Source organism: Hibiscus syriacus, unplaced genomic scaffold, assembly GCF_006381635.1.
Source record: "Hibiscus syriacus cultivar Baekdansim isolate YM2019G1 unplaced genomic scaffold, ASM638163v2 tig00110303_pilon, whole genome shotgun sequence".
NCBI classification, from domain to species: domain Eukaryota; kingdom Viridiplantae; phylum Streptophyta; class Magnoliopsida; order Malvales; family Malvaceae; genus Hibiscus; species Hibiscus syriacus.
The window spans coordinates 73,845-84,368 of NW_024062672.1; the positions used below are offsets into that span (position 1 = coordinate 73,845).

Genomic DNA, 10,524 nt, shown 5'->3' on the forward strand with positions numbered 1-10,524 from the left:
TAATTACATCATTAGTAATTATATTTTTATAATAGTATAAATAAGGGCTGTAAATTTTAATTTTTAATATTTTTATTTATTTTAATATGTTTTAGTCCCTATTTAATTACAATTTAATTTGTATTATTATCATTTCAAATCCAATATGTTTAAATGATTACTTTAATTATTTTTTTTTATTATCTTAGTCATATAAATATAATAATAATATTTTTATTTATTTTCTTTGTTTTCTATAAAATAAAAATCCTATTTATGAACTATATATGTTTAATTTTATTTTATTAAGAAAATGATTTAGGTATTTATTTATTTTTTAATATTGAAGAAAAGAGCTGTCTTAAAGCACCTAGAAGCTCTTTTCTGATATTTCTAAATAAATAAATATCTTATTTATACATATTAATATATTTTCTTAAAATTATTTGAAATAACATAATTATGAATTAAATATATTTGAATTCTTAAATTTCTAATAATAGAGACAATGTATAATTAAAAAGTACCAATTTTGGGCGTTGTAGGGGTGCTAATCCTTCCCTAAACGTAACCGACCACGAATCCCTTTTTATTATTAAAAATAAAGAATTTTTGGTTATAAACGCAGATCAGTTCATCTTTTAACTGATGTTTTCTTAAAAACTCTTTTAAAAGATAATTTTTAGGTATTCGACCTACCTGACCCAAAAGGCCGATGGCGACTCCCAAATTATTTTAAAAACCATTTATTCACATCACTTTTCCCACCAAGTAAAAAAATTCGTGCCCGAACGAAAATCGATTACGACACCACTATACCAACAACCCTGAAAAATGGAGAGATCCAACGTTACAGGTGGCTATTTAAGCATCTAAAAAACCTTATTGTATCAGAAGATTTTACCCCTCTCCCCATGCATACTTAAGATTCAATATATTTGGCACCACTAGGCCAATTGGGAACCCTAAAAAATAACAGTCATCGATGCTCGTTTCAAACTGTGATGGGAGAATCTCTGTTGGTATTGGATAAACACAGTACTCATCCTCCCAGGTCAACCCCCTGAAAATCAACATAGTAAATTTCAAATCCTTATATATTTTAAGTACGTATAACTTCTCAAGTTTGTACCTCCCGATATAAAATACTACGTCTATTCATGTTTACCGGTAAGGTACAAGAGATGAAACTTACATGGGGCTCGAGTGCCTGAGCTTCCAAAGCATAGCGTATGTCCAAGGTGAATTGGTGCAAAAACTCTTCAACAACTGCTTTAGAACAGTAGTCGTCATTTTCCTCGACTTTCAAAGGCAAAGTTGGAGCTTCAAGACTTAAAGATGGAAGAGATGTTAAATATGAATAAAATTCAAGCTCTAGTTTCTCAATGGCTTTTTAAGCAACATGACCAAAAGCTTCATTTCCTTTTTCATTTCTTACGTTCGTCGATTTAAATCAACCCAATAATTAAAAACGTTCATTATTTTTCTTATAATTTAGTAGACAAAACTTGGCATTGTGTCTTATTTTGTTGCATACTCGGATTCCTTTGACTTTATTGATATTAATTAATAATATTATTAAATAAGTCATCCAATTTGATGTGATAAACTTGATATCAACTAAATGTTTGAAATATTATTAAATATGATATTTTTATTTTTTATACTTTTATATAATATTTAAATAAAATAATTAATAACCAAAATCAAACAAAAAATAATTAATTTACATATACAAATCTTTTTCATCATTTGTGTTTATTTATTGATATATATTTTTGGATAAATTCTTTCTTTTATTTATCTACGAAGCAGCCCAACATGTTGCTACAAAGAACATATTACAAAAAATTCCTCAGGCTAAGAGGAAGAAAATCCCCAAGCTATACACAAGCTCTGATTAATATCATCATGCCCCATGCTTTTTCTATACACTTTAATTTTAACAACATCCTTGATTTTATCAACAACGTTATCAACAGTTTTGTTATTTCTTCTAAACTGCCTACAATTCCTTTCTTCCCAAATTCAGTAGATATAAGGACACGAAGTTATTTTCAAAATGTAAATTAATAGAGACTTACCCTTTAGATGAGCAGTCGCCCATCTAAGTTCGTCCTCCCAACTTCCCACCTCTCTATGCACCCCTACACAATCCAAGCACAACATTCCACATTTCTCTCGAAAAATAACATTAAAAAAAGATGTGATCCCGAGTGTCTTGACAACCACTCATGCAAATCCTATAGCCCCTCTCCATAGCAATTCACATTTTATTAAGCCGATCAGCAGTAGGAAGCCTATTAATCACAACCATTGAAGCAATGACAAAGTGCTTGGGCACATTCATCGAAAACCACAATATCTTCTACCAACTAACCATCTCAAGTTTCTCCATCATCTCATTCCAAATCCATCGAGTAAAAATCTTACCTCCATCAGCTTTGCCAAAAATTTGCCTAACTTCCTCCCTCAACTGAAGAATTTTCCTTAACCCCCAGCTAAAGTTAGGCCTACATTCCACCTACGAGAAATCAAAGCCTTTAAATATATACATCTTCACCCAGACAACCCATAGAGATCCTTCAGTAACAAGGAAGGACTTGGCAAGCTTCATCACAAAAGCTCTATTCCAAGATGTTAAATCTTTCACTTCCAGACCTTCTTCAGCCTTAGGATAACAAATTCTCTCCCATTTATTCCTATCCCCTTAGCAAGGGTATCTCACCTTTCCAAAAGAACCTAGCACATAGCTGCTCCACACTCTTTATCACTTGTAAAGGGCAAGACCAATTGTTTGCACAAAAAATTAGCAATGCTGAAGAGATGACAAGTGTCGAATTTGCCAAATAAAAATAATTCCTAATTCTCAAATAAATAAATGAATAAATAAATAAAGTAATATAGAGAAGTAGGGTCGATCCACAGGGACTAAGGAAATTTGATAATGTTGTTTCTCGGATTGAATCAACTATAAGAAAATAAAAAAGAGAGATTTAAAATTAATGAAAATAAATGAATAAAATAAAAAAAATAATGAGGAAATAAATAAAGTAGAAGAATTCAATAAAGATGATATAGCCTCAGGTTTTGCTTAGCCTTAATTTCGATCGATCATCGAAATAAAATTTTCTCTTCGTGGTGTATGCAGTTACAGTCAACAAAAACCCAACCCTTGCAGCTAACTCTTCTCTCTGGTTAATCGAAATTTCCAAGTCTATCTCCAAAATCTGATCTTTGTTGGTCTAGCCACGTCTATCACCGTTAGATCCAAAATAACTTTAAATTCTTAAAAAGCCCTACTTGAGTTATAGAATCTTAGCGAGAATCGAACTCGATCTTGATTCCCCTTAATAGACCACCGCTAAGTTTGTTCACGGGAAGCTGAATTATGACCAACCGATCCGACTTCCAAACTTCAAGCATAATAGGAATCAATTCAACGTGCATCTTTTGAGTTGAAGATGTAATAACTTTTAAAAGAATGACCGGTTGCCACTCCCAATTTCCAGAAAATCAAGAATACGATCTGAAGGTATGAAGATCAAGATTCAATTCTCACGAATTGAATTGAGTTTCGCAAAAAACTTTGGCTAAGTAGAAGTTTAGCCAAGCATGGATTGGATCATGCTTATCATTATGAAAAGAAAATGATGAAAGAAAATAAAGAAAGAAAACTGGAGATGAAAGAAAAGTAGAACTTCAATAAATAACCAAGGAAAATAAATTTCAATCTCATTTTCAACTGTTGAACCTAAGGGGTATTTATAACCCGAGAGTTCTAAGCAAATAAAATAACTCATTCCTAAAAGAATCAAACTAAAAATCCTAATAAGAGTTCTAATAAAATAACTAAATTTTTAATAAAACAATAATAAAATAATCAAACAAAAAATCCTAAATTAAAAAGGTTTATCACAAAAGATAAATATTTAAGTCTTATAGTTGAATTCTTCTTCATCTTCTGGATAACCTTGTCCCATGTAAATTCCAAATTAAATATTAAAGGAAGTTATGCTTGTCTTCTATAAGAAGCTAAATTGACTGTTGAAATCTACTAGTTTTTAGGCTAATTAATCCAATGAAGTTCCTATCCAAAATAAACTCAAAATAAATATAAATCAATAGTATCAAAGTGGTAAATGAGAGGTAAATAATAATAAAAATATGTAATAGTAAACTCTCATCAAGAGAACATTCTTAACCGATTGAAGTCTTCTTACATAACTGAGTAAACGACTAGACCACAACCCAAGCTTGGCCCTAATCCTCTCTGCCAAGTAGACATAATCCTTTTTAGACAATTTTTTGGGAACAAGAGGAATCCCTAAATACCTTATTGGCAGATATCCCACCTTAAAACTAGTGACCTCATTCTCAAGGGTCAGAGTATCATCAGGCATTCCAGAAACAAAAATCTCAATTTTGGTAGCATTCAACCTACGCCCTGAAAGCTCATAAAATTGTTCTAGCACACTCATAACCCCCAAATAGACTCCACAATCCCCTTACAGAAGATAAGTAAGTAATCTGTAAAACACATATGAGTGATACCAACCTTCTTGCGCTTAGGATGTAAACTAAATATCTCTTTTCGCACAGTAACATCTAATAAATAAGATAGAGCATTCATAGAAAGAACAAAGATATTGGGGGATAATAGATCCCTTGTCTAACACCTTTCCCACCCCTAAAATACCCCACCAAGGTGTCATTAAAAGATATAGAAAACCTAGCACCAGTAACTCAAACTTCAATCCATTTAATGAACTTATCAGGCAATCTCAAACCTCTCATTATATTAAGAATAAAACCCCAATTGAGTGAATCAAAAGCTTTCTAGAGATTAACCTTGATTGCACACTTAGGGGACAGAGTTTTCCTTCCATATCCCCCTACAAAAAGCTAAGAGTGTATTATCTACAAGGTTTTCCCCTTCACAAAGGTAGACTAATTTGGGGAGACCAACGCAGAAAAATAAAGAGCAAGTTGAGCTACTAAAATCTTAATTATGGCCTTATAAACTACAAAGCAACAGACTATAGGCCTAAAATATTTAGTCTTACGAGGGTTGGGAATTTTAGGAACAAGAGTGATGGCAATAACATTGAAAGCAAGAAGAATATCATATTCAGCAAAAAATGCCTCACTGCAGCAGTAAAATCCTATCTCACAATGTCCATGCAGCTTGAAAAAACCCTGAAGTGAATCCATCAGGCCTAGGGGCCTTATCCTTCCCTTGACTAAATATGGCAACCTTTATTTCCTCTCAGAAACCTCTCTAACCAGATTCACTCTAGCTTCAACTAGCAGGGAGCAATTAAGTATACCCCTCAGAATCTCTACCTCACACCCTTTTACCTTATCATCCACTTTCCCTATTTTCTCTTTGAAAAACCTTATCAACTCAACAGAAATAATCTCAAAAGTTTCCAGCTTATTACCCTCCTCACTATGCAAACTCCTAATAGTGTTTCTCTTCCTCTTCACTACCACTTGAGAGTGAAAAAACTTGGTGCAATTGATCCCCATCTTTAAGCCATGCCACCTTATCCTTCTGTTAGTAGAGCATACCCTTAGTCTTCTCCAAATTAGCTAACTCTACCATCAGTTTGCTCCACCATCATATTTTTCTCATCATTAAAGCCATTTTCATCAGTATTAGACAAGTTCAAAATTTGTTACTTTTTCAATTACTCTGTCTTCTCACTCACTTTCCGTGAAAGGGCAGTATAATGCACTTTATTAAAAGCCCTTAACACAACCTTTAATATTCTAAGTTTACAGAAAAGCACTTGCATAGGATGCCCTCTCACTGGAACATCCCAAGATCTCCTAACTACTTTAAACTTAGAGTACAGAGCTCAGAAGTTGAAATACTTAAAAGACTTAGGGCTAGAAGCCAAATTATTTTTTATCAAACTCCACCACAGTAAGACAGTGATCATAAACCCCTAGAGCCTGAAATTCAACAGAGGACTCAAGGAATCTGTCACACCAACTAGGGTTGAAAAGAACTCAGTCAAGTTTCCTAGCAAGAAAACCCACCTCATGCTTGCTAGACCAAGTATAAAAGGGACCAAAGAAGGGATGATCTACAACCCCTAAATCTCCCCAAAAATTCTACATATCCTCTATTTGAAGAGTAATATGAAGTCTACCTTTCTCATCATTAGATCTCTCATTAATACTAGCAATGATATTAAAATCCCCCCTATAATCCAATAGGAGTCCCCAACTAAAGAACCAACCATCTACAATTGTTGCCATAAACCCTTTCTAACCAATCCATCATTACTGCCATAGACAACATAAATGATAACATCCTTACCCCCAATCCTACCAACTAAATAAATAGATTGATCAACAACATGCATTACAAAAAAACTAAGATCCTTCTTCCACAATACCCAAATCTTACTATTCCCTACAACAGAATAATTCCAACAGTAATTCCAGTCATCAACATAATTTGCAATAATATAAGCAACATTATGTTCTCTAATCCTAGTTTCAAACAATCATAGAACCTCTACATTAAGCTTTTCAACCTTATGTATTACTTTACTATGTTTTATGGGATGGTTAAATCCCATAACATTCCAAAAGATCATAGTCATAACAAAGGTGAAGAATATAAACCTCCTATTGTAGAACCAATATCCAAGGATTTCTTCAATTTGTAAAGGTGATCCTTCTTCTTGCACTTCATTTCTTGTAAAATACTGGTCATTCCCTGCGAGGGAAGCCTTGTTTTCCTGCCTACTCTATCTCCCTCCTCATTAACAATACTAAGCACCTCAAACTTGTTTGAAGAACAAGCAAAACTTGCTTTTCCCTTTTCCTCTTTCTTCTCTCCCCCCTTTTTCTTTTGGGATTGAGAATCAAGAGGGGAAATTCAACTCTTGAATCCCCATCCATCCTAGTATTGTCATGATTCAGCTGGTCAACAGTAATATCACCCTCCCTAAGGCCATTCACAACCTCCACATCCACATCACCCTCAAGAATGATAGAACTATGTTCCACAAGCTTAATTCTCTCTAACTGATCCCCAGTCTTCTCATCAGAACTAGGCTCCACAGAAGCCCTATCATTCTTTACTCACAATTCTTTTTTCCCTTCACCATTTCCCTCAATACAAAATTTATCTGAGTGTCCAAATATAGTGTATCTAGAAAAGCAAGAAGGAAACCAAGATATCACCACCTTTACTGTAACAATAGAACCATCACCATTCTATATAGGGATCTTTCTAGGCAATCAAACACAAGCCTTCACCTCCACACAAACTTTAGTATACTCAAGTCGTTCCTTGGTTGCAGTGATCGAATCCATATACAAAGGCTTTCCTAAAGTACTCGAGACATAGCTCAACCCTTTCTTAGAATACAATTCCAAAGGCACATTGAATAAGTGCACCTAGACATGCATCTTCGCCAAATTGAATTCAAGCCATCCCAGATTAGGCTCTCACTTCCTCAGAACAAGTTGTTTATGTTGAATGTGTCATGGGCCATTCTCCAGGACCCAATTCCTTGCAGTACCATTCACAAACGAAAATACATATAAGTTTAAACCTGCAAGACTAACCTTCACCATCAAATTTTCTCCAAATCAGATCCACTAACTTCTGTATGGAGTCGAAGTTCAGAGTTGCACCAATGGGTGCTTCCATTCTGAAACACCCTCATTAAACACAACTTTTGGAGGAATCACCTTCAACAATCCTTCGCTGCAATTTGGGGGGGGGGAATCTAGGGCTTGCTCCTCAGTGCCCGAAAATAAACTTTTCCAATCGACAGTAGCCATCACCACTCCACTCAATCCATCCCAAAACCCTAATCAAAGTGGAATGCGTTAATCTAAACGGAAAAAAAATTACCAACTCGAAACCGAGAATGATAGGCCTGCTATCAAGAGAAAACGGTTATCTATTGATAATTTTTAATAACATTTTACATAAAATATTATTTTTCACCTACAATAATAAACTTATTATTATTCTAATTCAACATTTTTATTATAAAATTTAACGTAAATGAGTAATACATAAAATCAATGTAATATTAACACAAATTTTATTTTTCTAAACTTAAACTAAATATATTCACCAAACATTCGATTCATTCGATTATAATAAATCATGCATTATAAAAATATTGAGGAGATGAACTGATTTTTTTTCCTCAATGATTTGATAAATATTAGTTTTGTTAATTAATAAACAAACATTATTGGACCGACAATTTTGACATTCTCTTTGCCATAGAGTAATAAAATAATTAACAAGTTGATTAATATTTAATCTAATATCGTTGTGGATGATTAATATCGAATCATATATTAGTACATGCAATATTTTAGTTTGTGAATCAATCAAATGAAGCTGCTTTCGTTTGAAAGATTGAGACTCCATCGTATATATTACAAGGATTATGACAAAAATATGTTGCTGTCTGTTATTTACAAAGGATGATTGTATGAAATAATTAAAACAAATTTTGAATTTATAAAAAATTGGACTAAAATGATTTTTTTATATATAGATCAATATATGTCAACCATGTCCCTTGTTAATAAAATTGTTATGAAATTAGAATATTTAGAAGTCTGAAGATTTATTTAGAATGAGTGCCATAGTTTAGGATGAACTTGGAATGTTAAAAAATAAATGAACCACCTTAGAATGAGGATCATAATTTTAAGGTGAAATTAACATATTTTAAAAAATTGAGTATCATTTTAAAATAAAAATCATAATTTCAGTGCAATAAACTCTTACATATTACATGAAGGTAAAAATGAGTTAAATTAAAATTATTCTCAATTATTATGAAAAAAATAATTGTCATAATCGCCCTTCAAATTATTGCTTCTTCCAAAGCATGTCAAGTTTAAAGGATAACTTTTAATTATAGATAAAGAAATTTAATATGAACACTAAGTTGACATTTTTCTTAAACAGAATGAAATAATACCCACATACTTAATTTCCATATCTTATACAAAATGATGATAGATGGACAATGGCCACCTACCATAATTTTAGTCTAACTTTAATTATTAAATTATTGTAATTTGTTATTATATAAGTGAAGTTAAATTAGCTACCATCACATTGCAATATTCTTTACCTTTTCCCTCATATTTTATTGCAATTAGATCATCTTCAATTTCACTCTCAATATTATAAAAAAATTTCATCCAAAGTTGTAAGCTAAATTTATTAATTTTGACATGAAAATATATTCATTTTATTATTTATATTTAAAATTTATGATTTCCGTTGTAAAGTTCAAACAAATTTGAGTTGTATTCGTCGTTGTCATTGCATCTAACATCTTTTAATACTTTTTTTGTCTATGTTGTTAGATCACAGAAAGGAAAGAGAAAATAATTTCAGTGACCGAAAATGCCTTATAATATACGATTTTAACCAACTTTTTTTGGATTTGCAAAAATGACCAACAAATTCACAACGTGAACTCCAATTTTGCAACATAGGTTCCAAAATCGCAACGCGAATATGTAAATCGCAACGCGAATTTGTAAATCACAACACAGAAGTCAAATTCGCAACACAGAAGTCAAATTCGCAAAGCGTGTTTATTTTCGCAACGCGATTTTATTTTCGAATTCGAAACACAATATTAATTTCGTAACACAAATGTAAACAGTATAATCACAAATCATAACATAAAACTCTAAATCACAACTCAGTCCCATTTCCATCTCTCACTCTCTACGGCGACATCCATCCCCATCTCTGGCAAAATCTGTCCACATATCCGGCGACCCCCCTCTATCTCCATCTCTTAGAGCCACCCTTATAACCATTCACGGCCACAAATAGAAAATCAACCACCGAGGGTTAGTTTTTTTAATTATTTTTATTTTGAAATTTTTGTATTATTATTAGATTTTTCATATTTAAATTGATGATAAATTTACTGGTAATTTCAATAATAGATTAACCATTTCACTTAGATTGCTTAGTAAATTCATTCGGTTTTTGTCTTTGTTTTGTCTTTAACCCTGTGAAGTTAGTATTTGCCTTTGTTTTGTCTTTTGGTTGAAGTAATGCAATTCATTCAAGTTTCAATTTGCAGAAGAATAGTTTTTGAAACTTAAATTCGCAACACGAAAATGAAAATCGCAACGTTGCGAAAATGAAATTTGCGTTGCGATTTTCATTTCGCGTTGCGATTTTAAGTTTCAGAAACTACTCTTCTTCTGCAAATTGAAACTTAAATGAATTGCATTACTTCAACCAAAAAACAAAGATAAATACTAACTTCACAATGTTGCGAATTTAAATTTCAAGAATAAACTACTACTCTTTATGTTGTCCTTGAACCTGCACTAAACCTATATGTTGTCCTTTTAAATGTTTATATAAGTGCTTACTTCTGGAATGTTATCTGATGCATTTTAATCACTATGATAGAATAATGACTTGGGTGAATACCGTGCTAGTTTGAAACATATTTGGCTTTGTTTTCACTGTTTAATATCATGTCTGTTTATAGTGTATAATTTGTA

General features: G+C 32.3%; 1 protein-coding gene across 1 annotated transcript; it reads right to left on the reverse strand.

Moving 5' to 3' along the window:
- Positions 1–781: 781 nt before the first annotated feature.
- LOC120116843 (transcription factor EMB1444-like) lies at positions 782–1,321 on the reverse strand. Its single transcript, XM_039137248.1, has 3 exons — positions 1,175–1,321; positions 884–1,042; positions 782–806 (listed from the first exon to the last, which is right to left on the reverse strand). The coding sequence occupies exons 1-3, from the start codon at positions 1,270–1,272 to the stop codon at positions 782–784; spliced, it is 282 nt and encodes a 93-aa protein (XP_038993179.1). The 5' UTR covers positions 1,273–1,321.
- Between the last annotated feature and the right edge of the window lie 9,203 nt (positions 1,322–10,524).

Coding starts and splice junctions, on each gene's coding strand:
- LOC120116843 (XM_039137248.1), bottom strand. CDS start 1,272: ATGACGACTACTGTTCTAAAGCAGTTGTTGAAGAGTTTTTGCACCAAT. Junction 1,043..1,174: donor CTCAGGCACTCGAGCCCCAT/GTAAGTTTCATC, acceptor GTTGATTTTCAG/GGGGTTGACCTGGGAGGATG. Junction 807..883: donor AAGTATGCATGGGGAGAGGG/GTAAAATCTTCT, acceptor TCCATTTTTCAG/GGTTGTTGGTATAGTGGTGT.